General features: G+C 43.2%; 1 protein-coding gene and 1 long non-coding RNA gene across 17 annotated transcripts in view; one reads left to right on the top strand and one right to left on the bottom strand.

The window, feature by feature from the left end:
- Positions 1-17,342, bottom strand: part of Rsph3 (radial spoke head 3) — a 41,803-nt gene extending 24,461 nt beyond the window's left edge. The window contains exons 1-2 of one of the 2 annotated variants that reach the window (XM_074071224.1): positions 16,157-17,342; positions 5,930-6,017 (exon numbers count right to left, since the gene is read on the bottom strand). In XM_074071224.1, the coding sequence (XP_073927325.1) occupies positions 5,930-6,017; positions 16,157-16,653 (585 nt within the window). In that variant the 5' untranslated portion in view covers positions 16,654-17,342. The remainder of the gene's footprint in view (positions 1-5,929; positions 6,018-16,156) is intronic. The other variant, XM_020186355.2, reaches the window with a different exon arrangement.
- LOC141422604 (uncharacterized) overlaps positions 1-24,624 on the top strand; it is a 182,860-nt gene that overhangs the window by 85,773 nt on the left and 72,463 nt on the right. The gene's annotated exons all lie outside the window — the stretch shown is intronic.

Below are 24,624 nucleotides of genomic sequence, written 5' to 3'. Positions count from 1 at the left end.
ATGCCTGGCTAGTTGAGTAACCGGAAGTTCCTGAGTTATTTCGCAAGCCGAGAAAAATCAGGCAGGGAGAAACAGGTGGTCATAAATCAGGGGGTCTGGTTTTGCTAGCCTCGGGACCTTCCTCCCGCCCCAAGAATGCTAGGGACCTAACACATAGAGCAAGGATCCTGAAGCTCAAATTCCAGCTCTTCAATTCATTAATTACTAGGACTAGTTAAGTATAGACTAATAACCTAAGCTTGCAGATGCTTGGATCTCTCCTCTGTAATCACATTTATATAAGGTTTTAGCTGTAAGCAACAAGTCAAGTGACAAGGTATTGAATCTAACATAATATCTGGCATAGAACAGCTCTTCCCTATCTAAGTTATCATATCCTCTTATTATAAAATAATATAACCACATTACAAAAAAGAACTGCCCATAATTCAGTTTTTCTAATACAATTGCTGATGCAATTTTGGAACCCTTCAGTGAAGATTTTTTTTGTGTATTTATTCTACACTACTATAAATATCATGCTTAATTTCTTTCCATTTTCTACAAGGGAGAGAATTTTAAAGTTAGCTCTTGAAAGATTTAGGGTATTAACATAAATGCAAGTTCACTTTAGAAATGTATTGCCCAGCCTGTTTCAAGGTCTAGTTAAAATATCTTTAAAAAATATCTATTTTGAAATAGTTCACAAGAGGGTACAAAAATAGAGTTCTGTGTACCCTTCATTCAGCTTCCTTCAATGCTGAATTGAAGGAATTGTGCTATAATGTAATTGTAGCACAAGACTCCCAAATCAGGAGGTTAACAGTGGGAAAATGCCATTAATAGTGCTTACTCAGTTTTTACAATTTTTATCATTATTGGCTTGTATTTGTGTCTGTCTTTCTAGTTCTATGAGATTGTGCTCACCATCACCATCAATAGCTAGACATGTCCCATCATCACAAAGGAGCTGTGCAGGGATCCCTTTGTATTTTCTCCCAAGTCCCAGTCCATCCCTGTCCCTTGGCAACCAGTATTATGTTCACCTTCACTACAGCTTATTTTTAATTGTTACATAGTAACTGTACACACTTATGGATTATAGTGTGACACTTCAGTACCTGCATACAATGTGTAAGTGATCAGATCATAGCAATTTGCTATCTATCATTTCTTTGTGTCAGGAACATTTAAAATCCTTTTGATCAGCTATTTTGAAATAGCCCTTTTTTTTTCTGAAAATGTTACATAGTATATGTAACTTCTTGAAATTGGCCTTTTTTTTTTTAAGTGGATGCCCTTGGGAGCCATCCAGGGGTTGCTGCATGTACCCATAACTTATTCCTTTTAACAGAGTAGTAGTAGCTGGTTACATGGATGTCAGAGTTTGCTCTCATCATGTGCCTATTTTAAAGCACTTAGGATGTGTTTTCAGTTTTTGGTGACTATAATTAAAAGTTGCTGTGAATGTTTACGCACAGGTTTATGTGTAGACACAAGTCTACACTTCTCTACGATAAATAGCTACAAGTGTATTGTGAGGGCGGATAAGTGCATATACTAAGGTTCATAAGTAACTGCTGAATAATCTTCTACAGTGGATGTCTCGTTTTACATTCCCATCAGCAAAATATGAGCATTCCACTCTCTGCCAGTAGTTGTTATTATCACTATTTAAAAATTTTAGGGTTGTAACAGGTGATCAGTAAGTCTGTCCTGGTGGTTTTCATTTGTATTTCCCTAGTGGCTAATGTTGGGCATCTTTTATGTGCTTATTTGCCATCCATATCTCCTCTTTGGTGAAATGTCTGCTCACATCTTTTGACCATGTGCTTTAGTTGTTTTTTGAATAAGGTCGTGTGTTTTTGCACAGGTCAGCCTGGACTGTGATCCTCCTATTTACACCTCCCATGTAGCTGGGATGACACGTATGTATCACCAGGCCCAGCTTATTCAATGAGATGGGAGCTCACTAACTTTTTGTTGGGCTGGCCTGGAACTGTGATCCTCCCAATCTCGGCCTCTTAAGTAGATGGGATGTAGGCATGAACCACCATGCCTAACTCTAGTTTTAAGTGTAAGCTTAACTTTCTTACACCTGAAGCACAGCTCAGTCACCCCGATGCAGTTTCCAATACTATCCCCATCTGAATGCGTGCATCTAGTGAACAGAAATAACTTAAAAGCAACTACCTCTCAGTCTCAGAAAGGCCTCCTGTAACTAGTACCTTAAACCTAACAAAATTGCTCTAGCTCCCCATGGAAGCCTGTTTGGGTAAAACTTTGTACCCAAAAAAAGTGTTGACCCAGGGCTCCCCCTTCCCTTGCCTAATATATGTATGTGTGTGTGTGTGTGTGTGTGTGTGTGTGTGTGTGTGTGTGTGTGTGTGTTAGAGACACATCTGGGTGTGCTGTGTCCCCCTTCCAGGATCTGTGCGTACTAAAAAACTCTTTAACTTTCACACTGTAGTTGGTTGTGTCACTGACGCCTGATGGCAGGCTGCCCAGTGAGACCCACACAGGTAGATGCTGCTGGTGCCCTTCTGTCTGGTGTCTGCTGGAAACAGGAGCCACCAGCTCAGTTGATAGAGAGATTCAGAGTCTCATTCAAACATCTGAACATTTTTATTTTGATTTATCTATAACATTTTTGACTATATCTTTGCATAGTATTTTTAATGCCTGTTCCAGGTATTACAATATACCTATCAGTCAACATTTAATACCAATATTTTACCACTTCAAGTGAAGTATAGAAATCTTACTTCTATTTAGATTCCTCTATTAGCTACTATATATTTTAAAATATAATAAAAATATAATCATCTTAAATATTTCATCTATATACTTTAAGCATGACATCAGATGATATTTTGCTTAAATCATCAAACATAATTTTAAAACTCTTTGGAAAGTTATTTTCCATCCTTTGACCTGTATCATTATTTTTCCCTCCTTTTGTTATTTCTTTTCTGTGTACAGAACTACCTTTAGGTACTCTTCATGGGTAGGTCTGCTGATGACAAGTTCTGTTTTCCTTCATCTAAAAATGTATTGGTTTCTCACTTATTCCTGAAGAATATTTTCACTGGATTAGAATTAGGGCTTGGTTTGGCCTTTTCTTTGAGGATTTGAAAAATACTGTGACTACCTTCTGGCCTTCATGTTTCAGATGAGAAATCCATTGTTATTCAAGTCATTCTTCCTCTTCAGCTAACATGGCATTTCTTGCCAGGTCCTTTCAATGCTTTGTTTTTAGCCTTCAGAAGTTTGCTTTTGATGTGGGTTAGCAAGAATTTCTTTGGATTTACCTTGGGTTCACTTAGCTTCTTAAAACTGTATAGAATTTTCAGTCACTATGTCTTTAAATATTTTTCTATCCCATACAGCTTCACTTGTTCTGGGACTGCAATGGCATGAATACAGATGTTTTGTTATTGTTCCTCAGCTCCCTAAAGCTCTCTTTTGGGGGACTATTTTCTCTGTGTTGTTACAGGGTAATTTCCATTGATCAGTCTTTGAGTTCACAATGGCATCTCCAATGTACTTCTGAGTCTATCCAGTGAGTTTTTAAAATTTTGGTTATTGTATTTTCAGTTCTGTAGTTCCCATTTGGTTCATTTTGCTAAGATTTTGTTTTAGTCACTTGCTTACAGAGTGTTCATAATTCTTCACTTTTGATCAAAACATATTTATGATTGTTGCTTTAAATATTTTTGTAATTTCTACATCTGAGTCATCTTGTGTTGTCATCTCTTAATTGTTTTTTCTCACAAGACTGTCCTGGTTTATATATGATAAATTTTTTTTTTTATTGTATTCTGGAGATTCTGGGATTATAAGACTTTGGGTCCTACTTAACCTTTCCATCAGGAAGTCATCCTTTTTGTTTTAGTGGAGTCTGGATGAGCTGGAAGGTTAACTCCCTGGTGGGCCCTGTTGATAACCTCATATTAGTATGTAGTCAGTTGGAGTTGTATTCAGCATCTTGATCAGCTCTGCTGACAATGGTATTTGGGAAGAGGTTCTGAAGCACTGACTAGAGCTACCTCACACCACCTTGCTCCTCCTTGTTACTACCAGGTAGAATTGAAATTCAGCTCTCACTGGCTTTGCTGACACCACTCCAGAAAAAGTGGGGTAGCGACTTGTACTAATTCACTGTCCATAAGTGAGGGTGGAGGTTTGGCTCCACCTTTGTTGATACCACCTCAGTGGGGAAAGCAGAGGACTAATTTGCACTGGGCTGTAGGGTTCACTAGTGCCCTGAGTATGACAGGTGGGAGACAAAGAGGAAGCATAGGGAACACATCTCCACGCTGTTCCTCCAGTCCCAGAATTTCTAGCCAGCCTGCACCCTTCTTTCCACCCATCAGTCTTCTTATGTTTGTTATAACATGCCCAGGGGTTGTTAGTTGTAAGAGGAAGCAATAGGAAGAAATATGTGCATTCCTGATGGTATGGAGCCAGAAATCTCAGTGTAGACTTTTAGGATTAGGTGCTGATTAGTTAAAGAACTAAAAAAGGACTATTTTCTTTACTGCTTTTGTTCCAGATATGTCAGTGTTCATTGGTACTGCTACAAAAAAAATGTTGAAATGTATGTCTAGATCACACGTTTGAGTTGTGCCCCAAACTGCCTATACCAGAATTGCCTAGAGAAGTTTATTCAATAATGCTGTGCCCAAGTCCTGGAGGTTCTAATGCAGGAGATCCAGGGTAGGGCTAAAAATGCATGTTTTTAATATAATTCTGATGCAGACCCAGTGTGTGAGCTTCTGCTTCACACCAACATTCCATGTACTAAGACCCTCTTGTGCTTAGCACTTATATGTTATATACTGCTTAAATCACCACCATTAACATCATATCACGTTTTACTCAACTCTGCATCCAAAGTACCCCTTAGAAGACCTCAAACTCAATAAATATTTGTTGACTAAATTAAAGACATGTAAGTCATACTTTTCATTAAATAATGGTAATGTTATTAGAGTATGAAATAATCTAAACAAATGAGTTAGACCAGTGTTACCCAGTTGGTCCTCAGATTAGTGCTGTTTGTAAATGGCTTAAACTTGGTTTGTAACAATTTAGGTACAGAAATTGAGTATAAAAGTTTAGAAACATTTACAATACTTTGATAGCATTCTGTCAAACTTAATAAAAAAATTACAGCTTGTTTTAGTTATTATTTTTAGCTATATTTAAATATGTACATATCACTATATATGTGTACACACACACATCTTTTATTTAAATTTTTTTGTGGTACTGAGGTTTGAACTCAGGACCTCCTGCTTGCTTGGTAGGTGCTCTACCATTTGAGCCATAATCCAGCCCTTTTTTGCTTTTTTAGTTATTTTTCACATAGAGTCTCATGCTTTTTGCCCAGGGAGGCCTAGACTACTATTCTCCTACCTACAGCTCCAGCATAACTAGGATTGCAGGCATGTACCATTATGTCCAGCTTGGTAACTGAGATGGGGTCTTGCCAACTTTTTGCCCAGGGCAGGCCTCTCCTGATCCTCTTGATTTCCACCTACCCAGTAGCTGGGATTAGAGGCATGAACCATTCTTCTTTAACCATCCCACCATCCATCTCCAGAGCTGTCTTTCCATCTTGCAAAACTGAAGTTCTGAACCCATTAAACACTAACTTCCCCTCCTGCTAGCCTCTGGCAAGTACCAGTGGGTCTATATTTGAATGGTTTTTTTTAGTGGTTCTGGAGATTGAACACAGGACCTTGCTCATGCTGGCAACTCTACCACTGACCCACATTCCCAGCCCCGGTATGTTTTTTTAAACAACTTCCATTTTTCATTTTTCTAGTAATTTCTCCTTCATTTTTACAAATGTTTTAGTCTGTAACACATTGGAAATGAACACAACACACACTGATCCCTCAGCGTGCGTGTGTAAGCTTAGTACACTACTCTAAGTGCTTACCAGCTGCCCTATGGGTAGTGCATATGTGTTGCCTCGGACCACCCTTCTGTCGTACATGATGTTCCCATAATGCAAAGGCTCGTCTTCTCTGTAAAACAACAAATCCCAGGTGAATGCTTGAATGCAGTGTTGGGATCTAAGAAGGAAATTTACTTTCAACAGAATTTAGACTAAAAATGTTTTAAGAAAATAGACTTCTAATCTAGTTTGGTTCATAAAATAAAGAGAACTGGCTACCATTTATGTAATGCTTACTGTATGCCAGTCCCTTTACATATATTATTTATTGCGTACAATAAAACTTCAAGTTGGGAACTATAATTCTTATTTACAGGAGAGGAAATAGACTCAGAAAGGAATCTGTCCAAGGTCACCTTGCCACTTACTGTGGCAGAATTGGATTTAGGCTGTAAATCTATAAAATGACTTAACAAATGTGAACATGACCCATCTGAAAAGGAGTCTGCCCTAAAGGACTGAAAAAAGCTTGATTCAAAGATTGAAAAATTACATTAATAAAATAATCAAGCTTTAAAAAAAATCAAATTTCTCATTATTCTGTCAATCCCAAGATATTTTAAAAGGTAAAGTTTAGAATGTTAATACAATTTTAATTTTAGGGATCAGAGTGATCAGTAGTGAAAAAACAAATATACAGTTGATACTTTCAATCACAGTTATTTAAATGATATCCCCTTTTAACTGTGACTTACAATAATAACTGCACTCTACCAGAAGTGACCTTGAGTGGGCCTAAACTGGTGACAAAGATGGAAGCCACTCCTGAATGTCCTGACATGTTTCCTTGCTCATCTGACAGTGTTTAGCTGGCATTGTTTAGCTCAGCTGGCCACTCCTTCAAGAGGCCTCTCTTTTTTTAGCCCTCTGTGCTCCCACGTTTTCCTGCTACTTCTCTGGCTGTTTTTCCTCAGTGTTGTTTGCAGTTCCTTCTGTACTGGAGGACTTCCCTCAGGGCTTGGCCTTCTCTCACCCTTAGATGACCACATCCACTTGCAAGGCTGTACTTAAGATCCATATAAGTTTTTTAAAAAAATTTTTGGCTTAGAATTTTCCTCTCTAGGCATACCTGATTGCCCACTGGGATGTCTGGAATGCAATTTCACAAATGAACTAATTATCACCCTCCCATTTCAACTTGTTACTTCAAGTATTTCCTATTTCATAAAATGGTGCCACTAACCACAGTTGACTTAATCCAGAAGCCTGGGAGTCATCTATGACCTGTTCCTCTTCCCTATCTATACCACCTAGCAAGAACTACTGATTCTACCCCAAATTTTCCTTACATCCACCCATTGCTCACTGTCACTACTACCTGGACCACTGAAAAAGTTTCTTAGTCTCTTAAATGATTTGAACAACATTTCTTCCTTAATCTATTCTATACATTGTAGCCAGTGATATTTTAGGATGGTAAAATCCAAATATTACATGGTTAAAGCCTCTTAATACTAATTAAAATAATGAGAAAAAGTTTGGCTTGACACTGTCAAAAACAAGAAGACAATATCTATAAGACCTATTGCTAATGAGGATATAAATGACATATTTATACATTCTCATAGGAAACATTTATTGTTCTAGTCATATTAAAAATATTATAGCTTAATAATCCCACTAATGGCAATGGTTAGTATTGATTTCCAACGTGATTGGATCAAGTGACACCTAAAAGACTAGTAAAGCACATCTCTGAGTGTGTCTGTGAAGGTGTTTTCAGAGATGATTAGATCTTAAGGGATCTGATTCAATCAGTGATTTAACTCATTGATGGATGAACAATTTAAGTAGACTGTTGAGAAATGGTGGGGCCTAGTTGGGAGAAGTGGGTAACTAGGGGCACTCCTTTGCACTATATATCTTAGCCCCAGCCCTTTCCTGTTATTCTTTGTCTGCTTTCTGGCTGCCATGAGATGAGTAGATCTGTGCTACCATGTCTTCTTTGCCTGATGCTTTACCTCATCACAGGCCAAGGAACATGGAGCCAAGTGACCATGGACTAAAACCTCTGAAACTGTGAGCCAAGGTAAATCCTTCCTCCATTAGGTTGGTTTTGTCAGTTATCTTGTCACGGTGACAAAAAGTCTGACCAACACATAAACAAAGCTTTTGTATGTATCTGTATGATATATTCAAACATTTGTTTAAATATGTGAGCCTGAAGAAAAGTACAGAAGAATTTACACAAAGTTATTAAGATGCTTTACCTTGGGAGCAGGAGTGGGTGAGCACTCCTCACTGCTCACATGGGAGGGTATAAGGCTGTCCTAAGAATACCCTTTGGCATGAATGAAGAGTCCTTTCATATAAATTTAAGTATGTATATGCATGTGCACATAAAGAAAATAGGGGAAAGGGGAGGAGAGCTTGTTTAATAGGGGGAAAGTTAATTACAGAATGTTAGTATGATTCTATTTTTCTCCATATATGGTCATAGACATATGTATAAGTGAAGGCAATGTAAAATTGTTATATTTGATTATAACACGGAAGCAGGTGTTGATTAACTTGTCTTTATTCATCCTCATTTTTATTTTTGATGTGCTTAAATAAGGATATATTACTTGCAAATCAAAAAGTACCAATAAGGATAATTTTAAACTGAAAATACCCCCGTTGGGATGGGGCTTCCATATCATTGCATAAAACTAAGTTTGAGTGTAGCCTGCTCCTGTTGCTCTCTCCATCCCCACTTGGGTCACTCTCCTCCTGGGCCTTTCTCTGTTTTCTAACCACACTGGCCTTGTAGGGTCCTCAATCAGACCTGATTGGTATTCCACATGCGGGATTAGTACATGTGGCTTCTTCTTTCTGGAATGCTTTCTTCTCCTATGCCTTGCCCCACTCTCTAAATTCATTCAATTACTTCCTAACAGTCCTCAGACCTTAATTTTAACACTACACTCAAAAGAAGATTTTGCTGGCCTCCCTACTTTGCCCAAATAGGTCAGTGACCCTCTTGTATGCTCTCCTTGCATCCCTGCTTCTCTCTTGTTGCATTAATACTTGCTTAGTGCCTGTGTTTCTCAACATTTGGGAAGACTCAAGAGGGTGGAGGCATACTGTTTTTTTTTTTTTTTTTATCAATACCTCTTTACATTCCAGCATGCTGACATATAGAAAGTAGTGCTTACTGACTTGACTGATATATAAAATAAAGATGTTGACTATGTTTTAATGCAAAGCTAACTGGTCTACAAGTGGTCTAGAAGGAAAAAGCAAGGGGGCAGGCTGTCAAATAGATCTGAGTGTAGATTGTGGTGCTAACGTATTAGCTGTATGATTTTGGGAAAATGGAAGCAATGCCATTCACTTCTTGCGGTTATGAGGGTTCGAACACCTGGCACCCTAGCGGTGCTTTATAAATGGGAGCAATTATTGTATAATTGTACAAATGGGAGCAATTGCAGTGACCCCTAAGTGTAGCTGAGTTAAATATACAAATCCAACTGCAAAATATATTTCAGGAGAACTTTTTATTTTCTCCTATGTATTTAAACAAACTAATACCTTTGCATAAAATATAAACCAAAATTATGATCAAGTACTAGAGGGGGTTCTATTTTCTCACTCCCTTCCTTGTTAGAGTGAGTGTTTTCTCTTGCTCCTGGTTATTACTGAACCTAACTGGGGTTAACTGGGGTCAACTGGAGATTCGGGAAAGACACAGGATTGACAGACAGAAAGTGGGGTTGTATTGGGCACTCAGATGGGGATGCCAAACCCTCATTGCTTCTTTTCTCTATCTTTAAGGCCTTACTCCTTGCAGTTCTTGAAAACTTTCCTTCTAAGGTCTTCTTTAAAACCTTGCTTAAAACCTCTTTCCTTAGATTTGCACCATCCCGTGTTTTCTCTTAGCTGTTCCTTAGCTTAATTGCTCTTAAAGTCTTTTGCCCCCAGGCTTGCACGGTCCCATCTCTCTTTAGCTTTCTTAAAGCCTCGGTGCTCAGACTTGAAGGTGCTCAGACTTGCAACAGCCGTGCCTGAAAACTGCATATGCATAACTCTTAAAGTCTTGGCCATGTTCTCTTTGGCTTTCCTTTAGCTTAGCTTTTCTAAGGCCTATGTTAAAGTTCTCCGTGAAGGCTTTCTTCTTTAGCCATTCTTTTCCTTTCAGCAATTTCCCTTCAGCAATTCTTTTCCCTTCCAAAAGCTTTCCACACCAAAAATCCCAAAACAAGAGCCCAAAGTGGAAAAACCCAAGCCAAAGCCCAAAGTAAAAGCCAAAGGCAAAAAGCAAAAAGCCTCAAGTCCTCCTTCAGGGCCTTTTATAAACAGTGGCAAACAGCTTGGAGCAGAGACTCTCTGGGAAGGGCGTGACATTGTAACAGGAGAAACCTGCGTTCTGCTTCTCTGAAGCAAGCTTAGAAGACGCAGTTGTTCTGCTTTTTTCTGTTTTGTGGCAGGAGCTGTGCCTATCTCAGCCTACAGATGAAAGTGATTAACCTGCATCTTGCCTTGCATATGTCCAGTTCTCATAGGTTTTTCATAATCTGCTCTCCACAAAATACATATCTAGAAAACTTGGAGCAGAATGAAAAAGTCAAATTTAGAGAAGGAAGCAAAGAGAAGAGGTTGCTTGAGACAAGGGAGAAATTAAAGGTGAGGCACTTTCCTAGGCCCTTGGTAGTACTCAGAGAGTTGTCATGTAGCAAAAGTATTTCCTCTATTTCTCTTTGTCCTTGTGTTCTCCTGAGAAATAAAAGGCCATCTGAGGGAGGGAGAGACCTTAAAGAACTCATTTTCCAAACCTCATAAAGTTATATTTGCTTCCAGAACAAACTACATAAATTTCCAGGTCTCAAAAACTGTCAGTTTTAGAGTCCCCTTGGCTCTTATTCTCTATTTGCAAATGTCTGCAAATTCCTATAAAATCAGAAGCTAACAGTATGTAAGACTACTGAACTAATGATATTCCCTACCTTAATCATACTCACTAGATGAAATTAAATCTTTTCCTTCTTCAATATGGGAATGGGTGAAGAAAAAGGGACATTGTTTAAGACAACTGAAGAAAATAGGGAAGTCTGGGTAAAGCAAAGATAAACATCGAGGAGTATGATTCTATTGATTGTGGTATTTTCCTATTGCTGCTCTAACAAATTACCACACATTTAGTGGCTTAAAAACAACACTAATTTATTCTCTCTTAGAACTCTGGACATCAGAATCCCCAAACAGGTCTTACTGGATTAAAATTAAAGTGCTGAGAGGGCTGCACTCTTTCTGGAGGCTCTAGGGGAGAATATTTCCTTGCTTTTTCCAGCCCCTAAAGGGCACCCCAATTTCCTTGCTTGCGGCTCCCTTCCAGTCAGTACTTGCTTCACTCCAGTCTCTGCTACTCATCATCTTATTTTCTCTGACTCAGCCTCCCTGCTTTCCTCTTGTACTTATAAGAGTGCACTGTGATTATACTGGGCCCACCTGGATAATCCAGGATAATCTCCCAATTTTATCATGCTTAACTTAAATACATCTCAAAAGTCCCTTTAAAAACCATTCCCTCTAAAATCAGGAACCAGACAAGGATGCCCACTATCTCCACTCCTATTCAACATAGTACTGGAATTCCTAGCCAGAGCAATTAGGCAAGAAGAAGGAATAAAAGGAATACAAATAGGTAAAGAAACTGTCAAAATATCCCTATTTGCAGACGACATGATCCTATACCTTAAAGACCCAAAAAACTCTACTCAGAAGCTTCTAGACATCATCAATAGCTATAGCAAGGTAGCAGGATATAAAATCAACATAGAAAAATCATTAGCATTTCTATACACTAACAATGAGCAAACGGAAAAAGAATGTATGAAAACAATTCCATTTACAATAGCCTCAAAAAAAATCAAATACCTAGGTGTAAATCTAACAAAAGATGTGAAAGACCTCTACAAGGAAAACTATATACTTCTGAAGAAAGAGATTGAGGAAGACTATAGAAAGTGGCGAGATCTCCCATGCTCATGGATTGGTAGAATCAACATAGTAAAAATGTCGATACTCCCCAAAGTAATCTACATGTTTAATGCAATTCCCATCAAAATTCCAATGACATTCATTAAAGAGATTGAAAAATCTACTGTTAAATTTATATGGAAACACAAGAGGCCACGAAAAGCCAAGGCAATACTCAGTCAAAAGAACAGTGCAGGAGGTATCACAATACCTGACTTCAAACTATATTACAAAGAAATAACAATAAAAACAGCATGGTACTGGCACAAAAACAGACATGAAGACCAGTGGAACAGAACAGAGGACCCAGACATGAAGCCACACAACTATAAGCAACTTATCTTTGACAATGGAGCTAAAAATATATGATGGAGAAATAGCAGCCTCTTCAACAAAAACTGCTGGGAAAACTGGTTAGCAGTCTGCAAAAAACTGAAACTAGATCCACGTATATCACCCTATACCAAGATTAACTCAAAATGGATCAAGGATCTTAATATCAGACCCCAAACTCTTAAGTTGATACAAGAAAGAGTAGGAAATACTCTGGAGTTAGTAGGTATAGGTAAGAACTTTCTCAATGAAACCCCAGCAGCACAGCAACTAAGAGATAGCATAGATAAATGGGACCTCATAAAACTAAAAAGCTTCTGTTCATCAAAAGAAATGGTCTCTAAACTGAAGAGAACACCCACAGAGTGGGAGAAAATATCTGCCAACTATACATCAGACAAAGGACTGATAACCAGAATATACAGGGAACTTAAAAAACTAAATTCTCCCAAAACTAATGAACCAATAAAGAAATGGGCAAGTGAACTAAACAGAACTTTCTCAAAAGAAGAAATTCAAATGGCCAGAAAACACATGAAAAAATGCTCACCATCTCTAGCAATAAAGGAAATGCAAATTGAAACCACGCTAAGATTCCACCTCACCCCTGTTAGAATAGCCATCATCAGCAACACCACCAACAACAGGTGTTGGCAAGGATGCGGGGGAAAAAGGAACCCTCTTACACTGTTGGTGGGAATGTAGACTAGTACAACCACTCTGGAAAAAAATTTGGAGGCTACTTAAAAAGCTGGACATCGATCTACCATTTGATCCAGCAATACCACTCTTGGGGATATACCCAAAAGACTGTGACACAGGTTACTCCAGAGGCACCTGCACATCCATGTTTATTGCGGCACTATTCACAATAGCCAAGTTATGGAAACAGCCAAGATGCCCCAGCACTGACGAATGGATTAAGAAAATGTGGTATCTATACACAATGGAATTTTAGGCAGCCATGAAGAAGAACGAAATGTTATCATTCTCTGGTAAATGGATGGAATTGGAGAACATCATTCTGAGTGAGGTTAGCCTGGCCCAAAAGACCAAAAATCGTATGTTCTCCCTCATATGTGGACATTAAATCAAGGGCAAACTCAACAAGGGGATTGAACTATGAGCACATGATAAAAGCGAGAGCACACAAGGAAGGGGTGAGGATAGGTAAGACACCTAAAAAACTAGCTAGCATTTGTTGCCCTTAATGCAGAGAAACTAAAGCAGATACCTTAAAGCAACTGAGGCCAATAGGAAAAGGGGAACAAGTACTAGAGAAAAGGTTAGATCAAAAAGAATTAACCTAGAAGGTAACACCCACGCACAGGAAATCAATGTGATCAATGCCCTGTATAGCTATCCTTATCTCAACCAGCAAAAACCCTTGTTCCTTCCTATTATTGCTTATACTCTCTACTACAACAAAATTAGAAATAAGGGCAAAATAGTTTCTGCTGGGTATTGGGGGGGGGAGAGGGAGGGGGCGGAGTGGGTGGTAAGGGAGGGGGTGGGGGCAGGGGGGAGAAATGAACCAAGCCTTGTATGCACATATGAATAATAAAAGAAAAATGAAAAAAAAAAGTCCCTTTAACAACATAAGGTAATACATTCATAGGTTCTGTAAGTTGGAGTGAGGACATCTTTAGGGAAGATGATTTTAAGCTTCACTTGATAGGGTCAAATAAAAGATGTGTTCTAAGATAATTTTCTCACTTCTTTGCATTACACTATTTATTAGAAGGGTTACTAAAGGATGTCATTGTAAAATGAGGATGTCATCATAATTTTCTTTGGGCAGTTGCCTAAAAGTGAATGTTACTGGAGTTTACAGTTGCTTAACTATCAACAAATACATAAAAGATGTACAGGCTGAATGCTCTTAGCTGAAATGCCTGGGATCAGAAGTGTTTCAGATTTCAGACTTTTTTCATATTTTGGAATGTTTGCATGTTTCATATATATCTTATATGCCTAGTCTAGAGATAATTTTATAGAATATTTTTGCTGCACCTCTGTTGTGACCACAACTAATTACATGAGGTCAAACGTGGAATTTTCCACTTATAGTATCATGTTGGTAACTCAAAAAGCTTCAGATTTCTGGATTAGGGATTTTCAATATGTAGTCTCTTGTTTATAAATGATAAGACAAGTATTGAAATGTTCTCTTTCAGTTTAAAGACTTGGGCTGGGGGTGCAGCTCAAGTGGTAGAGTACTTGCCTAGTAAGTGGGAGGCCATGCGTTCAATTACCAGCACACACACAAAGTTACTCTATGAAAAGGTAGAAGCCTCCCCCCCCCTTTTTTTTTAGGTAGAATCCTTGACTCACATTAGACTTGTGTTAATCTTAAATTTCTATGTCTTTCTGAATGAAAAATCAGATACTCTCATTTGTGTAATTGACTTTTCATACCTAAATATAGAACTTTATAGCTATCCAGTTAAATGGCATTTATTAGTTTCAAGATGATTTGGAACCTTGATTCCTCCAGCCATGTGTCCACTGGAAACCTGAAAGATTAAGTTCAATATAATGTTTTTTTTTCAGTACTGGGGACTGAACTCAGGGCCAGGGCCTCAAGCTTGCTAGGTAAGTGCTCTACCATTTAAGCCATGCTCCTAGCTCAAGTTCAATGAACTTTTGAACAAGCTAGGACTAAGGATCCTATAGGATAGAGGCAGACCGATATAAAAGTATACTCTCTTACATATCATCATCTAGTCACATTCAGCAGCAGATTCACCTAACAGTATTCCCCTGGATACTTTTTCAATACTTTACTCATAGGTTACCATTCTTATCCATAAGGATTTTAATGATTAATATTTGTAAGCAACTAATTTTGAAATTGAGATTTCACTATTTCTTCTGCATTACTTTAGTACACTAGTCAATCAGATTACTTCACCATACAAATAAATTATCAAAAATTGTCCCTGATGAGCCAACATTGATTCTTATTTCTAATTTGATCTGATTTCATAGCAATAATTTTGTTGGTCTGATTGCATAGTGATTTGTGAGCAACAACTGAAGTTCACCCTAGTGTTTTTGAAAGGAGTCATTTTTATATTGAATCCTTTTATAACACAAATAATCCCACTTCAACTTCAAGTTTTCTATCTTGGTTATCTCTTAAGTGATAGAAATGTCTTACTAAAAAAGTATCTGTCAGAATAAGATAATTATAAATTTGGACGCAGTGTTTGAAATGAGCATCGAGAGTTATATGGTTGATGTTCACCATCATCAATTTGTATTGAGTGCTTGTCACTACGTGGCAGGCATGGTCCTGCATGGTCAGAAGATGCAAAGTTCCTGATTTCGTGCAGCTGGCATTCTTGTGAAATTGCAAGTTGGGATTCGAAAAATTGAGGCTTATGAAAAGAACTTTAAGAGAACCATAAAGTTTATGGTGTTTATTAAACAGAGATCTGAATACATGCAAATATTCACCAGTGTTAAATTAAGATTCGCGATCGTGCATGGCAGGGTAACCTAATGCTTGCCCAAAGGCTGTGTGGAAGAGCTTTTTCTGTGCCTGCCACTGTGTTTGCCACCTTTGAACTTGTGTCCTCGTTTGTACCATGGAGCTGTGAAATCAATACTGCAGCACTGCAGGTTAAGAAAATGTCTGGGTGCCCCCAGTGAGCTGTGTGCCATGAGTTGACTCAAAGTTTGAGAGAAGGTGACTCATGTCCATAGAATGGATCATGCCAGCAACTCAGTAGCACCGCAGCGAGCTGAGAGCTCACGCCTCCGCACCACGGCTGTTCCTTAGGGCGGGATTTTACTTTGGCAGAGGTGTGGACAAGGGAAGGCAGTTTGTGGGCAGCTTTTGCCAGGACCGAGGGGCCCGGCTTCGGGATGGGGTGCAAATGGAACCCAGACGGGGCTGGTTTGGTCACTCACGGCTGCAACAGGATGTCCCGGTAACGGCGGCGCTGGCAGGGCACCGCCCGGGGCCTGCTGGTGTAGGTGTAGGTGCCGGTGCCGGTGCCCGCGCCAGGGCTGCGGTCCAACGTGGAGGCCATGTCCGGGGTCGAACTGCCTCGCCTTCGGTGGAGCTTGGCTTTGAAGCAGGAGGGCGCTAAGGACTCGTGGGGGCCGGGAAAGTGTAAGTAGTGCCAAGGGCAGGGATTCCGCGACGCGAGGAGAGGCGGCTCGCGGAGAGGCGGGCGGGACGGAAGGCTGCCAGCCCAACAGGTGGGAGCTACACTCGACTTGCCCCAGAGATCGCTGAGGCAGTCAGCGGCGCTCGCTCTGGTTGCCCAGCAACCCGAGGTTGCGCCTTTACACGGGTCCTCCAGGAACTTCCGGAAGGCGGGTTTCCCGGGAAGGCCCGCATTGAGGGGCACTTCCGGCCCTTGGCTCCGCCCACCCGCTCCGGTGCTGGTGCGCCTGCGCATTGGGTGCTGTGGTGCTGGCGTGGGGGCGTTGGTGGGGGCCAACAGGGACGCGCCATCTGTTCCCCGTCCGGATGTGGGGTGCGGCTTTGCAGTGCTGGTGTCAGCGCCATGGTCGCAGGCCCTCGTGCTCCTGCTCTTTCAGGGGCGTCCGCGGCTGTTTCTCCTTCTGTTGCGCTCCCGCGTGTCCCGGAGGTGACACACCCGTCCCGGCGGTGACACGCCCTTGGCAGCCCGGCCCCCAGCTCTGTTACGTTGCTAGGGCGGGGAGAGGGTCCCTCCGGCACCCCCAGCGCCGCCGCCTTTCCTCTCTCACCACGCGCCAGCACAGGGCGACAGGGGCCACCCCACGGACAGAACTTTGGGAAAGGGAGTCTTTGAAAAGAAAGCAGAGTTCCCTTGTGCCTTGATCCACCAGCCCCCACGAATGGCGCGTCACGGGGTGGGTCTGCGTCTAGAAACGCAGATCCCTTGGCTTTAGTACTAGCGATGTTGAGGTCTTGCAGTTGGTGTAACTGATCCCTTGTGATCAGTCACTTGCATTCAGACTTTCCATTCAGCTAAGTGCTCCCTCGGCTAAAATGCAGGCTCTGCAGTGTACAAGCTGTTAGGAAAAACGCCACACAAAGAAAACTCAGGAGAAAACTCACGTCCAAGGGCAGGGTTTAATGGCAGGTACGAGGTAGTGCAGGAAGAAGAAAGGACAAAAGGGAAGGGGTTCAGGCCAGGCATGGCCTTTTATAGGAGAGGGAGGGTAAGGGGTTGGCGCATGGGGAGGGGGGGGTCCCTGATGGAGGTGGAGCTTGTTTTTGGGAGCACGGGAAACCTTGTTAAGGGGTGGGGGATGGCTCCATTTTCCATGAGGTGCCGCTAATTTATAAGATGGCGGCATTATTGTTCTATCATTCCCCCATTTTTCTTTAATAATAATGAAGATAGGGGCTGAGGATCAGGAATTGGGGTGAAGCATCGATCTCTTTAACTGCTTCCTGCAGGCAGGGGGCACTGTATGGGGCAGGATCCTCAGGCTCCTGTGGCATCCTGGATGGGGCCTTCACAGTAGTTTTCAGGGCGGTTTTGGAGAGGTTGATATCCCTGGAAGTACAACGGGTTAAATTTTTGATTAGCAAGAGCAGACATACGGTCTAAAAGAAATCCTTGTATTGTTCCTATGATACAAGGGAGGAAGCTTAGGAATATGAGAGCAAGAAATACAGGCATTAGGAAGGGCATTAACCAGGAGAACCACTGCGAAATGTTGTTCCCTGGAGGATTCCAAGAGTCCTCCAACTCCCTTCTCCGTTTTTCTAGTTGTTCTTGGAGTTGCCTAATTTTATTTTTTACTACTCCCAACTGGTTAACATAGAAGCAGCACTCCTCTTGTAAAAACAGGCAGAGACCACCCTTTTCTGCAATGAGCAGGTCAAGGCCTCGTCGGTTTTGGAGTACAACTGAGGCTAGGGAATCAAGTTGTTTTTGTAGGGTTAGGATAGATTTGGCCACCATTTGTAGATCACTTATCAATTGATTAGAGAGTTTTGTGTAGTAGTGGGTAGAAGTCCCTACTCCTGCAGCCCCCGTTCCCATGGCAGCCGTTATTCCCAGGGTGGCTAACAAGGGAATGGCCTGGATTGCCCGTTTTGATCGAAGATGCGTGGTGAGGGGGATGGGTAGGTCCTTATCTTCTGTAATAATGTCCATGTCAGGGACCAAAAATACCAGAGTGCAGATGCCATTCCAGGCTTGGGGTAAACAGGGATATACACTCTGACCGCATAAAAAGAGAGTCCTGGGAATGGGGGGGGGGGGCTACAGATATTGTTCCCGGTTTTGTTGGCTGCCCTAGTAGTGTGACATTTTTTTGTCACCAGGGAACCTACCTCGACTATCCCTGAGGAACTCTGTAGGCAGAGAGGGGCTGGCTGGAAGAGGGGAACTGGGGAAAGGGTGGAGGCGGTGGGCCTTTTGGTGAAAGAACAGTTTAAGGTAAGAGGTATGGAAATATTTATGGGGCTGGCGATGACCTGAGAAGGGCCAGTTCGCTGACACATCCAACAACCACAGGCTAGAGTAGGATTAGTGTGGTTGAGTAGTTGATGAGTGGTATTTATGACCTGGAGGAGAAGGGTTTCAGAAAGGGACAGTTTTTGTAAAGGAATTTTGAGAGGCTTTCTGGTGGGAAAGAATAGGTTGTCAAGAACCTGAGGTACCTGGGTGCGGAGGACCTTCTTGTATGCCTGATCCTGGACTCCTTCTCTGTCAGACATACCATAATATGTGAGCTCAGTCCAGCACACTTGTTGCCCACGATTTCCAAAGCAAGTATAGCCTGCATTGCTGCCTTTACTCCTTGCAGTCCAGTGTGGTTTGCCCCACATTGTACATGGAGTAGCTGTATCGTAGCAAGCCCTGTGCTGGTATGAATAAGATGAAGTGCACGGGCAGGGGGGAAGTTTGGGGCTCACAAGGGTACAGGTCATAAGAAAGAAGAGAGCACAAAGAGTAAGGCGCACAGGGCGAGGTATCCAAAACAGAGAGCTGCGCAATGGGGCCATTTCCACTCAGGGGGAGAAGTTACCCACAGGCCAATACTCAGGAGGGAAGGGACAAGGACAAGAATTACCCACAGGAAGGGATGGAGTGGAAGCATAGGTGGAGTGGTTTACAGTAGAGCTTAGAGTATGTTGGACAATGAGTAGATTTCTTCAGGAGTAAAGTCTGAGAGAGTACCTTGGAGAGGTAGATAGTAGATAGGCTATCCACTCTATGAAGTAAGGGAGATGAAGGTATGAAAAGGAGGGAGGCTGATTTTACTGGGGGGTGGGAAATCTAAAACCTCAGAGTAGAGTGTATATAGGAAAGAGTAAAAGCATGGGCAGGCACTGACAGGAAAGAATGGGAGGGGGAAGTATAAAGAGTGAGTAGGTGAGATGCCAGGTCCCCAGGCATAGGGCTCCTGCTTATGCCCTGGGAGTCTCCTTGAGTGTGTCTCTGTCTTCTGGGATCTTGGGAAGGCAGGAGATCTTTATTTTTGTTGGTCCTGTAAGAAGAGATTGGTAGGTCTTTTGTGGGGCTGCCAATTTTAGATTTTGAACATGTACCCAGGAGGGAAGTCCTGCTAGCTTAGCAGCCGTGGGTGTAGTGAGGATGACCTTAAATGGGCCTCTCCACTTTTCCTGCAGGTGGCCAGGTGTGGCTGTACTTTTTAGATAAACTAGATCTCCCATTTGGAGGGTGGGAGTTATTTTGGTGGTGTCAGAGGGCTGTGGTAACTGATCATGAGCATGCGACCAAAGGAGAGAGCGAAGAAAAGTGAGGAGAGGATTGAGGAGAGTGGGGGGGAATGTTAGGGGGTTCTGGCTGAACAGTGATAGGGAGGAGTGGACGGCCATAGAGGAGCTTGAAGGGGCTGAGCATGAGTGGTCTTTTAGGGAGGGCCCAGAGGTGGAGAAGGACTAGGGGTAGGAGCTTTGTCCAGTGTAGGTGGAGCTCAAGGGAGAGTTTGGTGAGAGTATTTTTTAGTGTGCGATTGGCACGTTCGACTTTACCTGAAGTTTGGGGGTGATAGGGAATGTGAAACCGCCAGTGAATATTTAAGGCCAATTTTTGGGAAATAGAGGAAACAAACTCAGGCCCGTTGTCTGACTGGATAGAGGCTGGGAGACCAAACCGTGGGATGATGTCTGTGACTAAAATCGTTGTTACTGTGGAGGCCTTTTTATTGGTTGTAGGGAAGGCCTCCACCCATCCCATGAAGGTGTCTACCAATACCAGGAGGTACTTAATCCTCTTTATTGGAGGCATATGTGTGAAGTCCACCTGCCAATCCACAGCAGGGAGACATCCCCTGGCTTGGTGGGTAGGAAAGGGAGGGGGCCTAATATTGGAGTTGGGGTTTGTGCGCTGGCAAATTGAGCAGGATTGGGTAATCTGTTTAAGGTATTGTGTGTCTCCTGGAGATAGGGAAAGGGATTGGTGGAGAAAGGTGTAAAGAGCATGAAGGTTAGGATGAAAAAGCATATGTAAATAGGAGATAAGGGTTTTAACCTCAGAAGAGGGGAGAGAAAGTTTAGTGAGAGGAGGGGAGGAAGCTGGGGCAAGGGGGTACATGGCCAATTGGGGTGCAGTTTGGAGGGCTGCTCGCTTGGCCTCTGTATCTGCTCGGTTATTTCCTCTGGTAATTATGGAGGAGTCAGTCTGGTGGGCTTTGCAATGAGTAATACCTACCCGGGAATAGCCTGTAGGACCTGGGCTATTAAGGCAGCATTGATAATGGGAGTTCCCCTTGTAGTTAGGAATCCCCTTTCCTTCCAGATAGCAGAGTGGGATAGTAAAGTGTGAAATGCATACTTAGAGTCAGTATAAATGTTGACAGTTTTGTCTTTTGCCAGAGTTAGAACTCTGGCCAGGGCAGTCAGTTCTGCCTTCTGGGAAGTAGTGCCCAAAGGGAGAGGGCATGCCTCAATGATGGCAGACTCAGACATGATGGCATATCCAGCTCTTCGCTGTCCATTGTGAATGAAGGAGCTGCCATCAATGAACCAAGTGTAGTCAACCTGAGAAAGGGTGCCCTCCTGAATGTGGTCTGGGCAGGGAAGGAGCTCTTCAAGGATCTCAGGGCAGGAGTGAACTAGGGGTGTTGAAGAGAGAGGAAGAAGAGTAGCTGGGTTAAGTGGGGGACATGAAACGAAAGTTAGAGTGGGATCCTCGACCAAGGCCACCTGGAGGGATAGGATACGAGAAGGGGGCATGGAATAAAGTCCCTTATACGTGAGGAGTTCCGAGAGGCTATGGGGGGAGTAAACAGTAAGGGGGGACCCAAAGGTAAGTTTTTTGCTTTCCTGGATTAAGAGAGAGGCGGCAGCCAGGGCCCTGAGGCATGGGGCCCATCCCCTGGTTGTGGGGTCTAACTGTTTGGAGAGGTATGCTACTGGAGCGAAGGAGGGCCCTATGTTGTGTCCCAGAACTCCTAGGGCAAACTCTTGCCTCTCAGAAACATAAAGGACAAAGGGACGAGTGAGGTCTGGCAAGTGAAGTGCCAGGGCTTGTAATAGAGCTTGTAAGAGGGTTTTAAAATGACTTGACACAGGCTGAGAGGGGTCCAGGGGCTCTTGAATGGAACCCTTAGATGCCTCATATAGAGGTTTGGCCATTAGACTGAAGTTGGGTACCCAGGCTCTGAGATAGCCAGCCAGGCCAAGAAAGGAGAGAACTTCAGCCTTAGTGGTGGGGGCAGGGAGAGAGGCTAGCAAGGCCTTATGATCTGTGGTGATAGCCTTATGAGTAGGGGAGATAGATAGGCCCAGGTAAGTTACCTGGGTGAGAGACAGTGAGCCTTGTTAGGGGACACCCGGTATCCCTTTTTTCCCAGAAAATTAAGCAGGAGGGCAGTGTGTTGTTGGCTATCCTCGAGCGAGGGGCTGCAGAGCAGGAGATCATCTACATACTGGAGGAGTTTACTTGGGGAGAGATGGAGGGTAGAGATCCCTAGCCAGAGCTTGGCCAAAGAGGTGGGGACTGTCCCGGAACCCCTGAGGCAGAACAGTCCAGGTCAGTTGTTGGGAAGTATGAGAATCTGGATCAGTCCAGGTGAAGGCAAACAGGTTTTGGGACTGTGGGTGGACAGGGATAGTGAAGAAAGCATCTTTTAGGTCCAGGACTGTGAAATGGGTGGTGGTACCAGGGATGAGAGACAGGAGAGTATAGGGGTTGGGTACCACCGGGTGTATAGGAGTCACTGCTGCATTGATTAAGCGGAGGTCCTGTACCAGCCGATAAGACCCATTGGGCTTTTTTACAGGCAGAATAGGAGTGTTATAGGGGGAGTGGGTTGGGTGAAGAAGGCCCTTAGAGAGAAGCTCTGAGATGATAGGCTTTAATCCCTGTAAGTGGATTAGAGAGATGTGATATTGAGGTTGGTTTGGGAAAACAGAGGGGTCCTTGGGAGTAATAAAGATTGGCTCATGATGGGTAGCGACTGCAGGGTTCTGGAGGTCCCACACAATGGGATCTACCAGTGTAGCAGGTAAGGGCAAGGGGTCAGGAGGGGCTTGTGGAAGCAGAGCGCCCATGATGGCAAGGAGGGGCTGAGAGGATGGAGACAAGGGATTAATGGGTCATGGATTAAGAGGAGGTGGGTGTAAGGTGAGAGTGGCCTGGAATTTTGACAAAATGTCCCTTCCCAAGAGTGGGGTGGGACAATTAGGGAGGACTAGGAAGGAGTAAGTAAAAAGTGTATCTCCCAGTATGCAGGTTAGAGGAAAAGTCATTAAGGGCTGGGTAGGAGTTCCCTCCACCCCGACTATGGAGGTTAAAGAAGGCTTGGTAGGTCCCCAGAACTCCGGCAAGGCAGAAAAAGTGGCCCCAGTGTCCAGGAGGAGAGAGATAGGCCTACCGTCAATAATGGCCATTACCCTGGGCTCCTGTGAAGTTATGGTCGTTGGGCCTGGGAGTCCTGGGCTCCGTCAGTCCTCAGCCACAGTCACCAGTCCTAGAAGATCAGTTAGGGAGGAGGGATGGTGGGGGGCCTTAGACCCTCCGCCTTGAGGGGTGGAGGGGCAGTCCATCACCCAGTTGCCCTCCTGTTTGCACTTAGGACATGGCCCCGGTGGGCGGCATGGTTTAGGACAAGCACGGGCCCAGTGTCCCTCAAGGCCACACTGAAAACATGGGTCAGGAGGTGTTCAGGATTTTCCCTGGCCTCGGGAGTTAGAGGTCGGAGGCTTTTGCCAGAGGGCTTGTGCCAACATCTGGAATTTAGCCTTATCTCTCCTCTTCTTATCAGCCCTTTGTTGTTCTTCTTGGTAATTATAGACTTTGAAGGCCACGTTTAAAATTTCAGCCTGTGGAGTCTGAGGGCCATTTTCTAGCCTTTTGAGCTTTTTTCTGATATCTGGAGCTGACTGGGAGATAAAATGGGTCATAAGGATAATTGTCTCATCCTTAGTTTCAGGGTCAACTTTTGTATGGCGTCGTAGCGCCTCTGTGGGCCGGGACAAGAAACTAGCTGGATTTTCCTCTTTTTCTTGTTGGATTTCTCTAAGCTTATCAAAATTAACAACCTTTTGGGCCGACTTCTTTAATCCCACCACTAAACAGGTAACCATCTGATCCCTAAGCATTCTGTCACCGGTTTGGTAATTCCAATGAGGCTCCTCAGTAGGGACCGCTGTAGCTCCTACAGGATGGGTGGGGGGTGGTGCGATGGACCTCATCTGCATGTGCCCTAGCCGTGTCCCAGACCCATTGTTTCTCCTCTGGGAGGAGGGTGGAGGAAAGAATGAGATAGATGTCATGCCAAGTAAGGTCATAGGATTGAGCCAAGTATTGAAATTCCTTAACATAAGAATCAGGGTTAGTGGTGAAGGAGCCAAGGCGCTTTTCTATCTGAGAGAGGTCAGCGAGAGAAAAGGGAACGTGGACCCTCACAATGCCTTCCGCTCCAGCCACTTCCTGGAGAGGGTAGATGGAAACCGGCTGACTGGGGGGTCCATGAGAGTGAGTGTGGGGGGAGGCTCATGGGATCCTGTGGTCCTGGGTAAGTGGAAGGGCGGGCGGAGGAGGGGCAGGAGGAGGAGCAGAAGGAGGGGTGGGAGGAGAAGAGGGAGGAGGGGTGGGAGGAGAAGCGGGAGGAGGGGCGGGAGCCGATGGCTGAACAATAGAAGCCCGTCTTTGATAAGGTGGAGGCTCGTTAGCAGGGTCGAAAGAAGGGAAAGCTTCAGAGTCAGGAGGGGATTCAGAGAAGGATTTGGCTGGTTTTGAGACTGGTTTAGAAGCTAGTAGGACCTGTGCAGGGGAACAGGAGGTACAGAGGGAAGGTTTGGTGCGGAGATAAGAAAAGGATTGGACGTAGAGAAGTTCCTTCCATTTGCCAGTGTGCTCACAGAAATTGTATAGATCCCTTAAAATATTGGGATCAAAAGTGCCATTAAGTGGCCATTTGGAGGCATTGTCCAATGGATATTGGGGCCAGGC

Source organism: Castor canadensis, chromosome 1 (assembly GCF_047511655.1).
Source record: "Castor canadensis chromosome 1, mCasCan1.hap1v2, whole genome shotgun sequence".
Lineage (NCBI taxonomy): Eukaryota > Metazoa > Chordata > Mammalia > Rodentia > Castoridae > Castor > Castor canadensis.
Note: the sequence above shows the minus strand (reverse complement) of the source record. Positions and strands in the feature narration are given on the sequence as shown.